The sequence below is a fragment of the Antechinus flavipes genome, chromosome 2 (assembly GCF_016432865.1).
Source record: "Antechinus flavipes isolate AdamAnt ecotype Samford, QLD, Australia chromosome 2, AdamAnt_v2, whole genome shotgun sequence".
Lineage (NCBI taxonomy): Eukaryota > Metazoa > Chordata > Mammalia > Dasyuromorphia > Dasyuridae > Antechinus > Antechinus flavipes.
Genome location: NC_067399.1, coordinates 441,301,601 through 441,322,339, shown reverse-complemented (window position 1 = coordinate 441,322,339; position 20,739 = coordinate 441,301,601). Strand labels below are relative to the sequence as shown.

General features: G+C 35.7%; 1 protein-coding gene across 2 annotated transcripts; it reads left to right on the top strand.

Moving 5' to 3' along the window:
• The first annotated feature begins 312 nt into the window (after positions 1–312).
• Positions 313–19,879, top strand: DSN1 (DSN1 component of MIS12 kinetochore complex). Of its 2 annotated transcripts, XM_051979258.1 has the most exons (12): positions 313–415; positions 492–528; positions 2,059–2,107; positions 5,372–5,674; positions 6,347–6,420; positions 6,773–6,845; positions 9,844–9,931; positions 15,864–15,923; positions 16,334–16,405; positions 17,186–17,333; positions 18,446–18,533; positions 19,234–19,879. In XM_051979258.1, exons 1-12 carry the CDS (start codon positions 378–380, stop codon positions 19,317–19,319), a joined length of 1,116 nt encoding a protein of 371 aa, XP_051835218.1. In that variant the 5' UTR covers positions 313–377; the 3' UTR covers positions 19,320–19,879. The 2 variants fall into 2 exon arrangements, with proteins under 2 accessions (XP_051835218.1, XP_051835219.1); XM_051979259.1 differs by lacking the exon at positions 2,059–2,107 and having other exon boundaries at positions 360–415.
• Positions 19,880–20,739: the final 860 nt, after the last annotated feature.

Below are 20,739 nucleotides of genomic sequence, written 5' to 3'. Positions count from 1 at the left end.
TGCCTAGCGCGGCCTCCCAGGGCTAAGCAGCCGCGTCACCACAGAGGGGCGGGGCGAGGGTCCACACCCCGGGGAGCGACGTGGCAGGGAAGCAAGAGCCGCCCAGGCTGCAATGCAGGAGGAAACCACCAGAGGGAAACGCTCTGCCCACAGGCTCAGTCCCGAAAGGCGGGACAAATCGACCGTTAACGCCTAAACCAAAAGATAACGGTTCTTCACGAGAGGGACGCACTGCGCGATGACGCCATAAGGTCTGTTCATGTCAGAGTGTTTACCTTATTCCCATTTCCGGGAGACGTCTGGCCGCCACGCAGGCGCAGTCCTGCTACGCGCTTGCCGCTTTGCGCGGGAATTTTAGAGGTGGCGGTGTCGGGAGGATGGCTCAGTCTGTGGACCCGGGGATCGGGGACTGCAGGTACTGGCCGGCAGAGAGCGGGAAGGGAGAGTGTCGGTTGTGCTGTGGGAGACTGATGAGCAGCTTTGTGTTTCAGGCGCGGAAGCTTTTGTCCGGACCGAAGGATTTCCGAAGTGAGGAAGCTCCGCCCCGCCCCTTTCCCGCCTCTTGCCTGGGATTCCTGAGCTTGGGGGTGACCCCGCACTGCTTCTTCCCATCCTCCCCGGCCTTTCTCTGGTCCTCCTTTGTTCCCCTCGTCACTCCTTCCCTTCTCTGGCTTTATCCTCCTTCTGTCCTATTCCTTTCTTTGGCTCCAGTTGTCAGTCTACCTCCCCTGTACCGGACACCGTTCTAAGTGCCGGGGAGACCCGGGTAGACACAGAGACAGGTTAAATTAGAGAGGAAGGCACCCGAATTAAGAGGACTGGAGAGACTGCTCTTTGTAGATGGCATTTGAGCTGGGACTTTAAGGGAGACGTAGAGGATTTCATTCGTGGGGAACAGCCATTGAAATGCCCAGGGCTAGGTGGGGCAGTCTCGCTGCATGAAGGAGTGGAGAAGGAGCTGCAGCTGTAAGGAGGCTCACCTCCCTATGTAAAACTTCAAGAATTAAGTGTGTACCACGTGCAGAACTTAGTACTCCACACAAAGAAAGTGCTCAGTAGCTAATTTTTTTTTTTCTTTAATTCCTGCTGTGCTGGATTCTGGGAATAGGAAGAAAAAAGGAAAATAGACCTTGCCTCATTTTCCCCATCTCTTTCTCAAAGAGGACCATGAATGACATCAGGGAGGTGATGCCTTGATGTACAAGTGAATTGGATTTAAGGGAGGTCCAGTGATTAGATATAGAGATCAGGACAACTGGAAATGGCCCCTTTACCCCTCTCTCAGCCCCTCCCCAATCCTTATTCCTATCTTACATGCATTTGAAAGCACCTGCTATGGTCATGTTAGTCTCTGGGATACAAAGACAAGAAAAACAGACCCTGCCCAACTGTACACTCTTCCCTGTCTCTTTGAAATCTTAACCTCCCTCAGCTTTGTACTTTTCACTAGGTCTTACTTCCACTCCCTTCTTTTCACTCTCATTCTTCTGACATTCAATCCCCTAACATTTCTTGAATAGATTCTGTTTTGGGTCCTGTGTCCTGAACTTGAGAAGAGGAGTAGGAAAGTTATAAATTTCAGTAAAACAGTTCTTTCTCTTTTGGACCTTAGAACAAAGTCACTTAAACTTTCTGAGACCCATTTTTCTCATTTAGGGAGCTGTATGATTTCTAAGATCTTTTCCTATTTTAACATTCTGTGAATCTAGTACAACAAGATTTGATGTGTATATAAATTGCTATGAGGTGTTATGTGTGTCATATGAATCATATAGTTGGTATAATCTCTTAAGAAACAATTCTATCTGGAATGATAAAGAAGGACTATATAGATAGAATGGTTAATATAAGCTGGACTTAGATACATTCAGGGAAATTTCAGGGAACAAAAGTGGCTGGAGAAAAAGATTTTCCCATTTAGGAAAAATGACATAAGCAGATTTCTAGAGGAGGGATGTAATACAGTCTTTAAGGAATGGGAGATAGGTGCAGGAATAGGAACTGGTAGTTTGTGGGCAGACTGTACAGGGTGAATCTTCTTGCTGCTTTGCTATCTAGGACTCTCCACCCAAATTGACTTCATTGAATGGTTCTAAGGCAACAAGAGGTGAGTACTACAGGTGAAAATTAGGATATATTTATTAAACATATACTTGCCACCCAAATGAAATTGCAGATCTTTACCAAAAAAAACAGTATGTAAAGCATACTGGGAAGATAGGACTATGAAATTTGGACTCTATTTGTTTGACTGTAGAGAGCCCATGAAAATTTTTTTAGCAGAAGAGTACTACATTCAGCATATGTGTGAAGCATAAATAAGAGAGAGAAGACTAAAAAAAGGGGAAAATGGTTGAGAATCTATAATGAGACTACAGGCAAGAGATAACTGGGGCCTAAATTAGGGTGGTGTAAGTTGAAAAGAAGGATGGATGTAAAAGATAAAAAAGTGGTAAAACTTGACCTGAATTGATTTTTTTTTCCTTTTCCTCTGAACCTAACAATGATTTCAAGACTGTTCCTGGGTAACTGGAGACAGGTTGACTTTGAGGTACCCTGTTGGCGTAATCCTCCAAGCAGTTAAAAATACAATACAATTTCATCTTCATAGAATAGATAATTAAAGCCATGAGAGTGAATTGAATTGATGAAGAGAAAAAGACAGGGTAGATCTTCAGAGGATGCCCATATTAAGGGCATGGAAGATGGGAAGAACCAATGAAGGTGATAGAGGGAATAATCATAGAGGTATGATGAAAACCAGAAGAAGGTACTGATATGGAAGCCAAGGGAGGACAGATCATTAAAAAGAATGTTGTTTACTCATGTCTGAATCCAAATGAGATTTCATGAATGCATTATGGCAAACATAATGGAGTAATTTGCCATTTCCTTTTCAGGTGAATTAAAGCAAACAAGTTAAGTAACTTGCCTAGGGTTATACAGCTAAGTGAGTATCTGAAGCAAAATTTGAACTCAGATCTTACTGACTCCAGGTCAGTTGTATATATCTATTGAGCCATCTAGCTGCTTCTTTTGAGTTGAAGGACAGTATCACATGCAGAGAATTCAAAGAACATAACTAAAAAATCTCCATTCATATTGGCACTTAGGTGACTGACTCATTTCAGAAATATAGTTGAGAGAGAAAACAAAGCCGGGAAGAGTTAAAGATATGGATGATGAAGAAAGTGATTGTGATAGTGATTGTACACTGTTTGACAATAAAGGGTAAGAGAGCAGTGAACTAAAGATGAAGGGAGAGCGTTAAGGGTTTGAGAAATTGGGAATGTGCACTATTTGTAATGTGACAGAAAATGAATAGATTGCCATGAAGTGGTGATGTGCCAGTGGTGGTCAGAATAACATGACTTTGTAGCCAGGTTAGTTTTGTGAATTCATTCAACAGCACTGGACAGATTGCATAATGGGGTTGATTACCCAAGGCAAAGAGTAGCTGAAGGTTAAGTGATTAAAGGATTGAGGAGAAAATAGCAAAATGACCAACCATAGGATCAAGACTATGAAGAAAGGAAAGTATAGGGGTATAAATAAAACCAGAAGTTGAAGTCATTGGAAAAGGTAAGAAGTTGGTAAATGGTAGTTACAAGAATCAAGAGAGAATGAGCAAAGATAAAGATTAGTGAATGATGATAAAGACTCTGAGAATGTCTTTGGTGAGGAAGAATTCAGTGGGCTTCCTAGTTCTGAGAGTTAGAAGAAAGTGAAAGGGGTAGCTAGCATTGAAGAGAATGTTTAGGGAAGTGGTATCTTTAGGGAAAGGCCAAGTTTTAGTAAATGTCAGGAAGTAGGGCCATTGACAAGAATATCCGGGACTAGGTAAGAATAGAGATCAAGGTTAAAGAGGATAGGGTGGGAGGATTTGTGACTAGGTAAGTGCTTTGGAGTGACAGCTTAAGAAGCTGGAGATTGGCTAGTGAATTAAAGGGATTTGCTAGTCATGTGACAGGAAGGTACTATGGAGTTGGTAGAAGCCATTGAATAAATTAGTCCCAATTTTCTAATAAGAAGGTTCCTGTGAGGAGCTTTCTTGATTCAGTCTTCAGACTTAATTCAGTAAGCTTAATAAAATTTTTGGCTAGATAGAACATGAAAGGAAATAACGCTAAATAAGACTAGAAGGGCAAATTTTAGAGCCAAAATTATAGTGAATTTGATGATAGGTAGAGATATTATAATGATTTGAAAGTATTAAGGAAACAAATTACTACGATAACTCCCTGATTGCAAAAGGCTGGGAGATATGCTCACTTCTTATATGTTTGTTAGGCATTAGGATATAAACAGCCTATTTACCTTGTGGGGTAGAGAAGGGGTCAAAGAGGCTGAAGCTGGTTGATTGCTTGAGTTTGGGAGACCTCATCTACTGTAGGATTAAAGCTGATAACATCTGCACCAATATGGTGAATGCCTAGTGATAAATGGGACAGGAATGTACCATCCCAGATGAGAAAACCAACAGGTTAAAGCTTTATTGCCAATCAGTTTTTCTTAAGTATAGCTTGCGTGTTTCAAAAAACCTATTTACACTCCAGAAAATTCAGATTCAGGATTTTTAGAGTAAGAAACTATCAGGTAGCGAAGAGTTTTTTAGACCTAGTTATAACTAACATTGCTGATAAACCATTTAATTTCACTCTTTTTTTAATCTTTAAAAAATGAGAACAATATTTGCCATGAAGTATTTACAGGAAAATTGTGAAGCTAAAATCATAGTGCGGAAATGCTTTGAGAAATAAAAAGCATTACGACACTGAGGAATGTGAGATTAATGGCTTTTTTTTTTTTTGGTCATTTTATCTCATTGGCAATTGATTCTTTCATGAAATGCATAAATAATTATATATTTTTGAAATAGAAATCTCTCAGTGATGTGGCAGGTATATTTAGCAATACTTTGAAAATTATTTGATAACTCTTAATGTGCTTAATTAAGTTTTGCCTCTAACTCATACTAAAAAGTCATTTCTTAGTGAGCCAAACATAAATTACAGGTTTGCAACAGAAGAGGGAATCTTTACAATCAGGTGCCTACTCTAATGAAATCACTAAACTCATATTTTATCTTCCTCTTTTTCCACTCTGTTTGTCCAAAAGGGATACATAATTTCTCACAAGGTTGGAGAGCCTGCAAGGCTTTTTTTAAACTTTGACACTAAACTGCTCTCTACATATCCCCCTCTCTCTCCAACCAGCGTTAGAATTCTGTATTCCCAGTGAAGTCTTCTGTATATGTTTCTCTAGTTTGAAGTACTAGCAGGTTTTTTTTTTTTTTTTTGCCTGTTTGCTTTATGCTTTATCCGATGTTTGATTGGTAGTAGATTTTTTTGTTTTAACATTTTGTCATAAGTGCTTGAAGAGAAAGCAGTGGAGCCTAAGACTCAAGATCATCAATTAACATCAAGCCCTACCTCTCTGAATATCTGTACTATATCTTCTGCCTTCCCGGAGACTACCAAAGATGTCTCAAGAAAAAGAAAGAATTCTGAGAACAGTCCTAAAACAGGAAAAAGTCAAGATCTCAAGCCCACTTATATGGCCCCACAAGAAAATAACAACTATCAAAAAGCTAAGCGTCAGTCCTGGCGAAGAGCTAGCATGAAAGAAACAAACCATCGGAAGTCACTGCCACCCTTTCACCAGGGTATCACAGGTATGGTGATAAAATATAAAATGTCATGATATCTCACATAAAACACATTTCTGATATCTAAGCTCAGAAGTTTTACCATATTCACAATTGTCTCTAGTAACCTATATTCTTTATCCATTATAGCCATCTTATTTATTTTTATACATACACAATACACAGAGAAGAGTGATTGTAATTGATAGTATAGGTATCTTTATACAGTACTAGTTAAATGAAAAGACATGAATCTTAACTAATAAATTAGAACCAACATTGTCCATTATTGCTTATCTGAGTTTTGTTGCTGTTTAAAGTTTTCAATAATATAATTTTATTTTTTGATTTATCTTTCACTTCCATGTTATATACAAGTCTTGACATGTTTCTTTGAATTCTTATTTGTCATTCTCTTATAATACATTTTAGATATGTTATCTTTTTTAATCAAAGCTTTATTACTTAAAAGGGTAAGCTTCAGGTATTTGGAAATTTATGTGGACAAACTCGTTTCCTGATAAGAGAAGAATAAAATATATTTGATTTCTCTTTCAATCAATAAAAAAAATCTTAGAGGTTTTCCTATTTTAAATTAGACTGTGCCTAAAGGGACCTATTTTTACATATATGGGAATCTTGCTAACTAGAAAGATATTGGACTTCTTTTAGTGTGACGGTGATGCTTTTGTATATTAGAGCTCAGCAGATCTATCAGCATAGACTTGGCTGAAAGCAAACGCCTTGGCTGTCTCCTTCTTTCCAGTTTTCAGGTAAGATGCTTGCTTTAGAAAAATGCTTTTGTATCCTAGGAAAGTATTGACCCCAAAGAAGGGTTAATCATGTTATAATGTATAAAATATGATTTGTTTTTACATTTCCAAAAAAAAAAAAAAACTTCCCTAAAAGATTCACACATTAACAGCAATCCTCCAGTACTTAGGAAGTAGTGTACATGAGTCATTTCAGTCCATTATCTTTTTAGATGAATTGATTTATATAGTGAATTAACGAGACATCAGTGTTAATAAACATTTAGAATTTTGTTTATAATTCATGTTTCTTTCCCTTTGTTGAGTTAAATGGAAGTGATTGTGAAAGTGGTTTTTTTGTTTTGTTTCTCAGTTCTCTGCTCAGAAACTTGAACCTTTTCTGAGAGACATTGATGGCTTCAGTCTTGATACTTTTAAAGCCAAAGGTAAGAGTTACTAAAGAGAATTGAGATGAGCTAAATAAAAACACAGAGGATAGCATTAACTCTTGCTGTTCCACTTCATGAATTCACTGAAGATGGAATCAGTGTGTACCTTTCAGTGATATAAGAAACTAATGGGCTAAGATTTACTTGATGGTATAAATTATGCCCCTTTAGTTTATCCCTTAGAATTAAATTTTCATTTAGACACTTTGGGCTACATACTAAAAATACAAATTAACAGCTATACTAAACCAAAAACAGTCCTACTGGCAAAGAACTTACATTCTTTTGGGAAAATTGTTTCCTTAAATGGAGTAAGCTCATACTGCCAATACAACATTTTTATAACTTCTATATTTTTGTGGTGGGTATAGAAGCTTGCTCTTCCAAGTCTGACTATATCCTACAGTCATGTAATTCTCATGACTAATCATTTGCAACATTTCTCCATTGTGCTTCCTGACTCTTGATTTTATTCCCATTGTCTAATTTCTATAAAATCCTATCCCAGTATAATCAAATTAAGTTTTTTGATTGAAATATTATACTCACCTGCCATTTTGCTGCTTTTTAAAGCATGCTATTTTAAAAATGTTATTTCATTCATATCTAACCACAAAGAATTACTGGCCTCTATACTCAATATTAATATATATCTTTGGTGGGTCCTTCCATGTTCATTGAGTGGCATAATTCTCTTGATATTATGGTACTATATAAAAGCATCGCACAGGATGTTCATATTTGATACACTCCTCCCCCATAAATGTTATATGTCTAAGATCTATACCTTGAATGTTCCTTACCTGATCCTAGCAATTTATCATTCTTCTAAACCTGTTCTCTGCCATCACCACTAATCCCTTCCTGATTTTCCTTGCTATCATTCTTGCTCTAACCTTACCTTCCTTTAAAAATCTTGACCATATAGGTAGCTGAGTCAACTTTTTACTTTTCTCTTCCTTTTTCTCCTTTGCCCATTTGTCCTTAACTCTCTCTAAGTTAATATCTGTCTTCTTTGTTTCTGAATGTATACTACTGAATTCTATTGGAGCCTTGCTGACTAGGTCCATCACAGATTATTCATTCTCAAACAAACCCTTAGTTATGCATGTTAATTCCTTATCCTTCTCCCTCTCAGCAGGAGATCTTGACAAAAAATTCAAAATGATCTGCTGCAAACTCCATTTTCTCTACAATTTCACATTCCTTATTACCCCAATAACACCCTCCTCTTTCTTCCTAACATTTGAAGAAAAGATACCATTATCTTTGCAAATAACAATTTTTCTAACTGTGCTTGTCTTCCCATCTCATCTCATCTTTCTTTTCTCCCTAATTTCTCTTCACTCTTTATTCACAAAGCCCTTTTCTGTTGCTTCTAAATATGCTGAGATCTTACCCACCATTAAAAAAAAGCAACAAAATCCTAGCTTGAGCTCAACTTTCTCCCCAAATCCTTCCTTCTAACTAATTTCCGTATTTTTATTAAGAGCACCACCATTCTTGTAGTCACCTAAATTTGTAACTTTGGGTTCACTTAAATCCAATCTCTCAATACTGATATTCAAACAGTTACTGAATCTTAGAGATTCTGTTTCAGCAATATCTCTTTCATCCACATCCTTCTTCATACTACCACCCTAGTGCAGTCCCTTATTGCCTCTGGACTATAGATTATTGTACTAATCTAACTGGCTTCTTTGCTTTCCCTTTCCAGTCCTTTTTCCACATCATTGCCAGATTAATATTCCTAAAGCCAGCTTTATCTGAAACCCAATTCAAGAACCTCTGGTGGTATCCCATTGCTTCCATGATAAATAATACTCTTCTTTTTAGCTTTTGAATATTCTTCACAATTTGGTCTCAGCTTACATTTCTATATTATTCTCTTTCACAAACTCTCCTTAACTTGGACTCTTTTTTTTTTCCCCCTCTTTCCTATTTGGTAGAATTATCATTTCTGATGGATTTATTTACCACCTCTAATCTGATGATTTTCAAATCTACCTATCTTGTCTACTTACTTCCACTCTTTCCATGTCCAATTGCCTTTCAGATTATCTCAAACTGGATGTCCATCTTAAACTCCACATATTCAAAATTGAACTCACTATCTTCCCTATTTACTGTAGAGGGCATTCTCCCAGTCTCTCATGGTCACAACCTAAGAACCATCCTGGATTCCTCACACTGTTTCTCACACATACCCTCCTCTCATATACAAGCTCTTGCCAAAACTTTTCTATTTCTCCTTTGTTGGAATGTATCTTCTTTTCTGAAAGGCAAGACTGGTTTGTTTTTAAGTTTGTGTTCTCAGTACATAGCACTGGAAGAAAGTGCTAGGAAGGAAGAAAATAAGCATTTATTAAATGCTGGCTTTTTGTCAGGTGTTTAACAAATATTACCTCATTTGATTCTCACAACACTGAGAGCTGGATGCTATTGTTATCCCCATGTTACAATTGGGGAAACTGAGACAGATCTCTTCTATGACTGGTGTCATATAGTTCCCAGCATTTTAAAATGTGGTTCAAGACCCTACGTTGGGGTCTTGTTGGTGAATATGGAAGTCATACAGTTATCATTTATTATCAGTAAATGTTTGATTTATATAATCTGTTAATATGTATATATGCGCAGGGTCATGGAAAAAATTTTCAGGCAAAAAAAAGGCTACAAGTGGAAAAAGTTTAAAAAGCCCTGATCAATAGAGGCTAATCAGTAGAGGCTGAATTGGAATCCAGGTTTTCCTAACTTCAAGCTCTGTTCCACTATGCCAGCTAGTGCCAGGTTCCATTTATATATAGAAACATTTATTAGTATTTGTTGAATGCTGAGATGGGGAGGTATTGTTAAGTATTCTAATCCTAGTATCCTCATTATATAGTATGTAATATTTTTGTCAGATGTATCTGCTTTATTAAGCATATTATATTTCATTATATATATTATATTATATTCATTTATCTACATTCCATTTCATTTTTCCTTTTAGTGTCTTCAATTTCTGAAGAATTCAAGAATTTTACAAATAGACTTGAAGATGATGGGACCTTACAAAAATGCTCTGAAGAATCAAAAGGGTAATAATAACTTCCCTTGTTCTTAAAAGGTTGTATTTTGAGCAAAAATTTCTGTGAAGTTGCACCCTTATCTTTTTCCTTGTCAGTCATGAAGATCAACCTGAATCCCAGACCCTAGAATACTTGTCAAGTGCTTAAAAATTTTAACTAATATTACCAAAGCCCAAACTGAATACAGATCTACATTGCCATGTGCTCCCTCCCCATCTGCAATCTTATTTCCTCCACATAAGAAGCCTGTGAAATAAAAAGGATAAGTATTATGCCCAATTTTATGGATGAATTTGCTAAAGTCAACAAAGAGAAATAACTTACTCAATGTCACACATGTCCTAACTGAGATTCAAATTTAAATATAATGACTTTGAGACCACTGTGCTTTTTATCATGCCATATTTTCTATTTATATCTTTTGACCATTTATCAGTTGGGGAATATTCTTATATTCTTATAAATCTGTTCTCTCTATATTTTAGAAACAAGGCCTTTATCTGAAACCCTGGCTGTCAAAATTTTTTCCCCGATTTGTGCTTCCCTTCTAATCTTGGCTGCATTAGTTTTGTTTTGTACAAAAGCTTTTTAATTTAATGTAATCAAAATTTTGCATTTCATATTGTTCTTTAATTTTTCTTTGGCCACAAATTCATCCTTCTCTACAGATCTGAAAGATAGACCATCCCTTTTTCTCCTGATTTGCTTATAGTGTCGTCCTTTATATCTAAATCATGAACCTGTTTTGATCTTATCTTGGTATAGAGTGTTAGTTGTTGGTCATTGTCTAATTTCTGCCATACTATTTTCCAGTTTTCCCAGCATTTTTTGTCAAAAGTGAGTTCTTATCCCAGAAGTTGGAGTCTTTGGGTTTATCAAACACTAGATTACTATACTCATTAACTATTGTGTCTTGTGTACCCAACCTATTTCACTGACTCTCTACTCTTTTTAATATAATGCCCTTTTTAATGTAATTTTAGATCTAGTACAGGTAGGCCACCTTTGCATTCTTTTTCATTAATTCATTAATTCCCTTGAAATTCTTGACCTTTTGTTCTTCCAAACAAGTTTTGTTATTATAAAATTTGTTCTTTTATGGGATACAGGTCCTTATAAATGTCATTGGTTAAATAGATTGATTACTTCCCAGCCCAACTGATTTACTCATTATATACATATATAATCTATATAATTTTCCATTATCATAACTTTGTACAGGCTCTTGCCATGCCTGAAATGTTTTTCCCTCCTCAGCTCTGCTTTATAGAATCCCTGACTTCCTTAAAAGCTCAACTTAATTGTTAGCAACTATATGAAGAATATCCTGATACCTCTAAATGCTAGTACCATCTTCCTGGAAATTACTTCTATATTTAGGATATTTCAAAAGTTTAAGCTTAGTATGGCTATCATTTTTCCATGTATGTAATATTCCCTTCCCAACAGAAAGGATTTTTGTCTTGTTAAAATATTCCTTGTAGCAAAAAAACAAAATTGGCTATCAAAAGGGAGTAGCATTTAAAAGAAATGAAAGATAATTAAAATCATTGGAGTCTTTTTGGTTGGGGGCAAGGCATTTGTGTTTAATTGACTTGCCCAGAGTCACATAGTTAAGTATTAAGTGTCTGGGACTGGATTTGATGTTCTCCTGATTCCAGGGCTAATGCTGTATCCACTTCATCATCTAGCTGCTCCTAATACTATGATTGTTTAAAAAAAAAAAATGAAAAGAAGAAAAAGCTTGGGATTCTATATTTTAAGAAGTCATAAAAGGAAAATGCCCAAATACATTAAAATCAGGATAAAATGAAAATTTTTAAAACTCCACTGATCACCTTCTGAAAGGAAGAATCTCAGGAATTACTAAATTGTGAGCTTTTGCATTAGATTGTGGGTAAACATTGTCTTTTCCCTCTTCTTATTTTCCATTTTAACGCAATTCTGGCTTATAATAGGTGTTAATAAATGTTTATTGAGTATTAGAAGCCAAAATCTAGGGTTTCTGTATCTAAAGGGAAAAAACTGCAAGCATTCAGAAAAAAATAATGCAAGTATCAAGGAACCATAGTTAGAATCATATAAAAGCTTGTAGTTTCATCTTTAATTGAGAAGAGATCTTGGAATGCGATATTTCTAAAGGCAAATATTATAGACTTACAACCAAGAATAACAGTATATAAAGCTGACTAATCCTATGAGGGAAAGGAGTGGACATTTAATGGGATAGATGATTTTCAAGCGTTTCGATGAAAAAGGCAGAACTAAGAAACAATTTTAAAATGTATATACAAAAACAACAAAAATCAGTAACCTGGAACGTTTAATGTATGATGGGGATATATTGTGATAAAGATAAGTGTTCTTTCTGAACGTTAATCTCTTCAATGGGTATTGAGAAAGTGAAATTACAAAAGTAGAAATGTTGAAGCCAATTGGTTTTGTTATGAAGATTTTAAAAGGGAAAAGGAAAGGTGAAAGGAATATACTAGTGTTGAGAGGAAGACAAAGGAGGCCAAATTTTTTGTTTTTCATAATTGGTGTGTATGAAGAGAACACACAGGGAAGAATAAATAGGAGTATGAAATGAACCTTTCTGAAGAAATCAAACTAAACAAGAAACGTGAAGATGGGGAAGAAGTTGGTAAGAGGGAGGATGATAGTGGGGAAAGGAATATTGAATACAATAAATTACTTGATCCTTCATGTGAGAATTGAAAGTCAAAAAAAAAGAAAAGGAAATCAACTGGAAACTAAAGAAGTAGCCATCATTTGGGGTTTGGCTGATTCTCCAGTTGATAAATAATTAAAATATATGAATAGGCACATTTCAGAAGAAGAAATCCAAACTATCAAAAGCCATATAAAAAACTACAAGCAGGTTGACCTAAAAAAGGGAAAACGATAAATCTTGGAGGGCTGTAGGAAAACAGCTACTAATGGTGGGATTGTGAATTGTTCCTGCTCTTTTGAAAAATAATTTGGAATTAATGCCCCAAAAGTCATCAAACTTTGCAGACTCTGACCTATCTGTACCACAAGTGGTTTTATATGACAAAGAAAGAGTGTAAGGTCTCCCTTTATATGAAAATAATGATACTATTTGTGATGAGAAAAAAATATAAATTGAAAGAATACCCATCATTTGGGGAATCTTTGAACAAACTGTACAATTCTGATACTTCTATTGTGTATATGAACTGCAGTGAAAGATATGGGATGTTTTCAGGAAAGCCTGAGAAAATTTGTTTTAACTGATCTTAGAGTAAAGTTTAAGTCCAAGGAGGAAAACAGTTTCTACGAGAAGAATAAAAACTATCTAAAAACCATCAACTTTCAAAAACCTGAGAACTTCAATCAACATAATGACCAAATATGGTTTCTGCAGACTCATGATGAAATTGTACTACCTCATCCTGACAGAGAACTGATGAATTCAGAGTACAGATTGAGACAGATTTTTTGGATATAATCAATCAGAAAATGTTTTGCTTGATTACAGATATTTGTTATAAAGGCTTTGTTTTTCTTTTTCAATGGGAGATGAGAGAAAGTAGATTTTTGGTTAAAAAAAATTTTAAAAATAATGAAAAAAATATTCAATTTTTAAAAATTTAAACAAATTGTGATATATGAACATACAGGAATATTAATTGTATCATAAAAAGTAATTAAAGAGGGAATGCTAGGTGGCACAGTAGATAGAACATTGGCCATGGAATCAGAAAGACCTTAATTCAAATTCAGCTTCAGACTCTTAATATTTACTAGCTCTTAAGACTCTGGGCAAGTCATATAACTCTAATTACTTCACCAAAATCACAAACAGAAATTATTAAAAAGGTGACTCCTGGGTAGTAGGACGTGGCTGAGATCTTTGAAAGACTTAAGATCTCTGATCAAAACATTGATCAAGCATATATCCAGAGTAACTGTGTTACAACTGCTGTTTTGTTTTGTTTTTAACTTAAGTTGGAGGGTTTAACAATAGTGAGACCTCCCCCCAAAAAATGATCCATTGGAACAATTTTTGAATGCATAGAAGAAAAGGAACTTGAGAATGAAGCATAAATAAGTCAGGATAGTATAGAAGATAATGTGTGAAATTTATTACATAATTTTTTGAAGTGGCATGAAAGTGGAAATTCATAGATTTATATGCAATCCTTTTTGTGTTCTGTATATATGGGAATGTCCACTTTTGGCATTTTGGTTAAAAAAAATTTTTTAATGAAATGGAAGGTATGTTTGGTTAAAGTAGATGATTTATATAAAAGTGTAACAGATGAGGCTTGAAAGAAAGGTACCAGTCTATGAAAGGCTTTGAATGCTAGGCCAATTTTGAATTTCTAGGCAGCAGAGAATTTTTTTAAGTAGCTCAATGGAAATATTTTAGGAAAATTAATTTGTAATGGTGTGTAACATGGATTTGACATGGGAAAGCCTATAGAGACAGCAATTATGAAGGGGCCTGGATTCTGGATTCTGAATATTTTTGTATGTCCAAAGAATATTTAGACTTATTACAAGCATAATACTATTAACATCAGATTCTTTTTAAGAGTTGATAATCCTAGTGTCTCTACTGGGCCTGTATCCTAAAGAGATCATAAAAAAGGTAAAAGGTCTCACATGTGCAGAGTTTGCAGCAGCCCTTTTTGTAGTGGCAAGTAACTGGAAACTAAGTAGATGCCCATCAATTGGAGAATGGCTGAATGTGTTATGGTATATGAATGTAATGGAGTATTATTTTTCTATAAGAAACAACAGAATGATTTCAAAAAGACCTAGAGAGACTTACACAAACTGATGCTAAGTGAAATGAGTAGAACCAAGACAACATTGTACACAGCAAGAACAAGATTATATAGTGATCAATTCTGATGGATGTGGCTCTTTTCAACAGTGAGGTGATTCAGTGATCTTATGATAGAGCCATCTGTATCCAGCAAGACGCCTGAGAGGACTGAGTGTGGATCACAACATAGTATTTTCATTATTTTTGTTGTTCTTTGCTTGCTTTTTTTTTTTTTCCTTTTTCACTTTTTCTGATTTTTTTTGTGCATCATGATAATTGTGGAAATATGTATAGAAGAACTGCACATGTTTAACATTTTGGATTACTAATGGTCTAGTGGAGGGCTTGGACGGTAGGGGGAAAAAATTGGAATACAAGGTTTTGAAAGGGTGAATATTTAAAACTATCTTTGCATACATATATATATATTTTAATTATAGTTTTTTATTTACAAGATATATGCATGAGTAATTTTTTAGCATTAACATTTGCAAAACCTTTTGTTTCATTTTTTCCCGTCCTTCCCTCCACCCCTTCCTCCAGATGGCAGGTTGACCAATACATGTTAAATCTGTTAAAGTATATGTTAAATACAATATATGTATACATATCCATACAATTATTTTGCTGCACAAGAAGAATCAGACTTTGAAATAACGTACAATTAATCCGTGAAGGAAATCAAAAATGCAAGCAGACAACAACAGAGGGATTGGAAATGCTATGTAGTGGTTCATACTCATTTCCCAGAGCTCTTTCGCTGGGTGTAGCTGGTTCTATTCATTATTAAACAAATGTAACTGATTTGGTTCATCTTATTGTTGAAGAGAGCCACATTCATCAGAATTGATCATCATATAGTATTGTTGTTGAAGTATATAATGATCTCCTGGTCCTGCTGTTTTCACGCAGCATCAGTTCATTTAAGTCTCTCCAGGCCTTTCTGAAATTATCCTGTTGTTCATTTCTTACAGAACAATAATATTCCATAACATTCATATATCACAATTTATTCAGTCATTCTCTAATTGGTGGGAATCCATTCAGTTTCCAGTTTCTAGCTACTATAAAAAGAGCCTTTGCATATATTTTGGAAATAAAAAGCTATTAAAAAAAATTGATAATCCTGTAATCCTCTTTCAGGCAGTCAGCAGATAGTGCCTTGGAAGCATCAATGACAGAGATAAAAGAATATATAGCCAGGTGAGTGGATAATGATTGAGCTATGTCTCCTAATTCATCCCAACTAAATCTAAGAATTAATATTAAAAGAAATGTAAATTCTTAAAGGAGATTGGTGCTAGAAGTTAAAAGCCTCCTTTTCAAAATGTATTAGAATGTCTTGATAAAGACAAAGAATGAGTATCAGGGAAAAAAATATTAACTTGAATATGACCACTTTTTTCGTTTGGGGGTGGGAGAAAAAAAGGAAGGTAGATTTTTAGTAATTGAATATAATTTTTAAAAAATACCTGTTGGCTAAATTTGTTAATAACATCATAATCCTAGAAGCTTTCTTTTGAAGTTCTTCTATTTAATTGAATTTTTTATGGACCAACTGGAGCCCTAAGCTAACCAACAGATATGATATATTTATTATCTTAATTCTACAGGCTTTCTTTGGAGTGTGCAAATTGGGATCAACTATTGCTGCATCACCAGAAAGTAGCTGAAGAGATATCCAGGTTAAATCTCTCTAATCAAAAGCAGCTGCTTTTTCTTCATGGGGATTTATTAATTTATTTTTAATTTTTTTCCCATTAATATCAATTGCTTCTTAAAGCTCTGGGAAGACTAGTATTAGAGATCTTTTTTTAACTATATGTTAGCTACTTCTGAAATTGCCTTTCTTCCTTGAAAGGTGAAGCTAGTTGTGGTCACTGAAAGAATTCTCTATTCTTAACCCTTACTTTGCCAGTTCCTAGGGAAGGATGGCAACTCTCTTTCTGGCTAATCTTAGTGCTGATCCAGTAGACCATATAGATAGGGAGGGTCCACAGTGAAGACAGAAAGCACTGAGGCTCCTACCACCTCAGTGAATTCTTTTGTGTACCCACTAGGGGGTGTTTAGCAAGGTTATTAGGATTGTATAATACATTTCTGAGAGATTACAGTCAAAGCAATCAAAATGAAATTTTAAAGTTAAAAGCTAAAATAATGAAAACAAGTTATTTCGATTTTGACTTGCTCTTTATTTCCTTTGCAACTTAGATCCAATCTTAAGTTAGTAATACCTTCTAATTTCCTTCCATCTCCAAAATACAACTTGCCCTTTGCTATAGAGCACGCTAACCTTAAGCTACTAAACATAGAGAGGTCTCATTTGAAAAAAATCCATAAAATCAAAACAATCTTTTTGTTAATTAGGAAGCCCTTTAAAGTAGCGGAAGCAGGCTTTTAAATGTAGTATGAAGAAATATCATTTTATTAAGAAGTCACTTGTAACCTCAAGCTTTTTTTTTAAGGACTTTAGAGGAAGCCAAAATTATTGATATAGAACTGGACCCCACTTTGTATCTACAGTCTTCACAAAGTGAAATTCTTAGCACAAAACCTGACTACCAGAAAATATTAGACAGCCAGAATGAAGTTTTTAACTGCATGGAGATGGTGGTAAGTTGACATTTATTTCAGTCAATCAAAAAAGCATTTATTAAGAACAAGATACTGTGCTAAGGTCTAGAAATATAAATACAACAAAGAATTTATATTCACATTGGAACCAGCAAGTAAATCCTGAATTGAGTTCTCTCATTTTTTGTGTGTTTGGAAATTTGGAGGACTCGGTGTGTGAAGGAAATAGTATATACAGCTCAACCTAAGAGGAAATGTTAACTTTATACAAAATGGCAGCCACCTGTTTTGATCTCAGGTGTGATTCAGTTTATTTTAAAGATGGTTTTTGTTGTTTGTTTTGTTTTTTTTAGTTAAGTATTACATGATTAGTTACATTTATTAGTTTTTTTTTCCTGAGGGCTTTAACCATATTAAAGGAATATTAAATATGTAATTTTTAAAAGCAAGGCTAAGAAAGTTTGGTTTCATAATGTTCTGGAATAAGCAAGGTGTTAATACATTACCTGCAGCAGAGATCTGATCTCAGGTTAGAAGTACCTATACTTGTGCTATAGGTACTGCCTGGACTTCCAAAGGTCTCTTACTTGACAATCATTAACATAATCTGGATGATTTCTTTTTGTTAAATTAGGAAACCCACTTAAGATATATCTTTAAACTAACCACTGTAGGGTTAGAGGTCCTAAGATTTCCCTGAAATCTTGGGACAAACAGCGAAAATTGCTTGGCAGAAGCAGAGACTGTAGGAAGGGTTGTTGGGGGATTGCACCAGATCTTCAACTTCTATCCCTGCAGACTAGAACGTTCCTACAGTAATACCCATTTATCTCCTATACACACAGTTTGCCATTGCCCGAGAGTGCTGAGAGTTGTCAGATTGCCTTTTCCTCAAAAATAGCTTATTCTAACTACTTTCTATTTTTAAAACAACTGACCTTTCTCCTATGCATTTCTGAGACACAGAAACTACATTTTTACAGATTACAATTGTATATAAAGATAGAGACAAGTGAAAAAGACTCTTATCTCCTATACTGTGCTACAGAATTCTGGCATTCAAATTATCCTATTGTTCTTCACAGTGAATTGAAAGTGAGAATGAATGAATGAACTTGTCTAGAAGTTCACTGAAATTTTTTTGTTTATAGATGGATGAACTACAAGGATCAGTAAGGCTGTTGCATTCTTTTATGGAAGATACTACGGAATTCTTCAAGAAGTTGTCAGTGCAACTTGGTAAGAGAAGCAGTCACCATTTGGAAAGAGTAAAGAAAAATTTGTTTTCCTTTAAGACACTCCTATCCTCACCCCATTGGAGTCAAATTTCCCTTCAGATATGATGTTAGTAGGCCAAGGATTCTTAAATTTTTGTGTGTCATCTATTTTGATTGTTTGGTGAAGCCTTCTCAGAATAATTTTACATGCAAAATGTAAAAATACATCATTACAGAGAAAACCTAGTAAAAACAAGAATGTAATTATTTTCCTATCGAGTTCATGGAAATGAAAATTTTTAAATTAAAATCTATCCAAGGATTCCTTAGAGATCTGTGGACCTCAGGTTAACAACTCTTGTGTAAAAAGATTTTAGGCTTATCTTCTGCCTTCTTCCTAATACCCTTTTTTTTTTTTTTTTTTTTTTGGCTGAGATACAATTGGGGTTAAGTGACTTGCCTAGGGTCCTGAAGCTAGGAAGTGTTAAGTGTTTGAGGTCAGATTTGAACTCAGGTCTTCCTGACTTCTGGACTGGTGCTCTATCCTGCATCACCTAGCTGCCTCTAATTCTTTGGTGAAATTCCTAAATATAGAGGATTGATAATTTGGTGCTATTTGTATGTCCTTATGTAGTAATTAAAATTCTTATCAAAAAAAAAAATTAATTCTCCCCCACCTTTTTTTTCTGAAGGCTGAATTTTCTTACATTATTTTCTCACAGGAAAAAGAACTGCCCAGCAATTAGAAGTGTCACCAATTCGAAAACTGCTCAAACCTGAACTATGCAAACCCTCTTTTGCACTCTAAAACTCTTCTCTGCTAATGATCCAGTCTACCTATATTTCTTCCAAATTGTCATTCAGATGGATGAAGATGAGAAGGTGTTGTGCCTTTTATGGAATATGACTATAATATGGCACTTTTAAAAACAAGCATCAGCATTAACTATTCTGAATGTTCATTTATAACTTTATCTCCAGTCTTTACACAGACTCCACTGATTGACGCCATTTTTCAAGATATTTTTGAAATCTGGATTGGGAAGAAATGATATTTTTTATATTCTCAGTGACATCAAGTTTAAAAATGAGGAATGTTCACAAAATAATTACACAGACTTATATGGCTCTAAATGGAATTCTAAAACTGGATTAATGGGCATCACTTAAGTAGACCTGTGGCCTCCTGAAGAAATGACTTTGAACTATATGTAAATTTACTTCAGAACTGTTTCTTTAGTCATCATATATCTATATACTTCATTTTTTAAATATTTATGTTGAGTACCCAGTTTCTCTTCCTCCCAAGTACCCAAATATTGGTTTTATTTTCTAAAATGATGTACAATAAAGAACTGTCTGTGGTTATATCATTCTATTGAGGTGTGTTTTTCTCACCTATAAAAAATAAACCAGAATACAGCTTGTTTTGAAATTGGAGAGAGATTGGAATTCTATAGATCTTTATTCTAAATAAGTTGTGGCAGACACCATCATGTCAAGTCGTTGACCACGAAATAGCCAGCTACCCTGGGCAAAACTGCCAGCTTGTTTTTTGCTTCCAGACTAGTGGGCATGACTAATGTTCTTTAGCCAGGGTACTAAACACACATGACTCCACTATTAGGCCCAAGGTCATAGCAAGTCACCAGTAGAGCCCGCACTTGGACCGGGTCTTATCCCTTCTGATCCATATTCTTTATCATGTTGCCCAGTCTTTCTTAATCCATCTGGAATAAAAGAACGCTGGTGACGACCATCCCAGAGGTTAAAGTGGGCATACAGATTGGAAAACAAAAGGTAGTTAAGGACAGACCGCTCCCCTAGCCTTCCAGTTTGACTTCACAGCTGACCTTGTGAAAGTCAGTTTCATCTATCTCTGGGAGAAAAGTCTACTGTTCTCCTCCCCGTTATAAACAGGGAACTTTTATGTTTACGGAGGAAGGTAATGTGGATAAATTTATGTCATTTCGATCCTTACCCGGAAAGTGAGGGTGAACACTCACCCACCCCGGGCCTGGCGGGCTCCCTTCTCCCCCCACTCCGAGGTTTCTGCGGGGCGGGAGACGCCTAGTTGCTCCCGCCGCATGCGCCGTCCCGGGAGATGATTGTCAAGACCAGAAGGGAGCCTCGCCCAGCCCATCCCGAGGGTTTGCCCAACCGCAATTTACACCTCCCCCGCCCTCGGGTGGGCCCTCACGAAGCCCCGCCCCTGTCCGGCCTCCCCC

Bases quoted from the DNA above. Each gene is read 5' to 3' on its own strand.
- DSN1 (XM_051979258.1), top strand. From the start codon at position 378: ATGGCTCAGTCTGTGGACCCGGGGATCGGGGACTGCAG. The intron at 6,846-9,843 runs GTAAGAGTTACT...TTTTCCTTTTAG, and splicing joins TGATACTTTTAAAGCCAAAG to TGTCTTCAATTTCTGAAGAA. The intron at 15,924-16,333 runs GTGAGTGGATAA...TTAATTCTACAG, and splicing joins ATAAAAGAATATATAGCCAG to GCTTTCTTTGGAGTGTGCAA.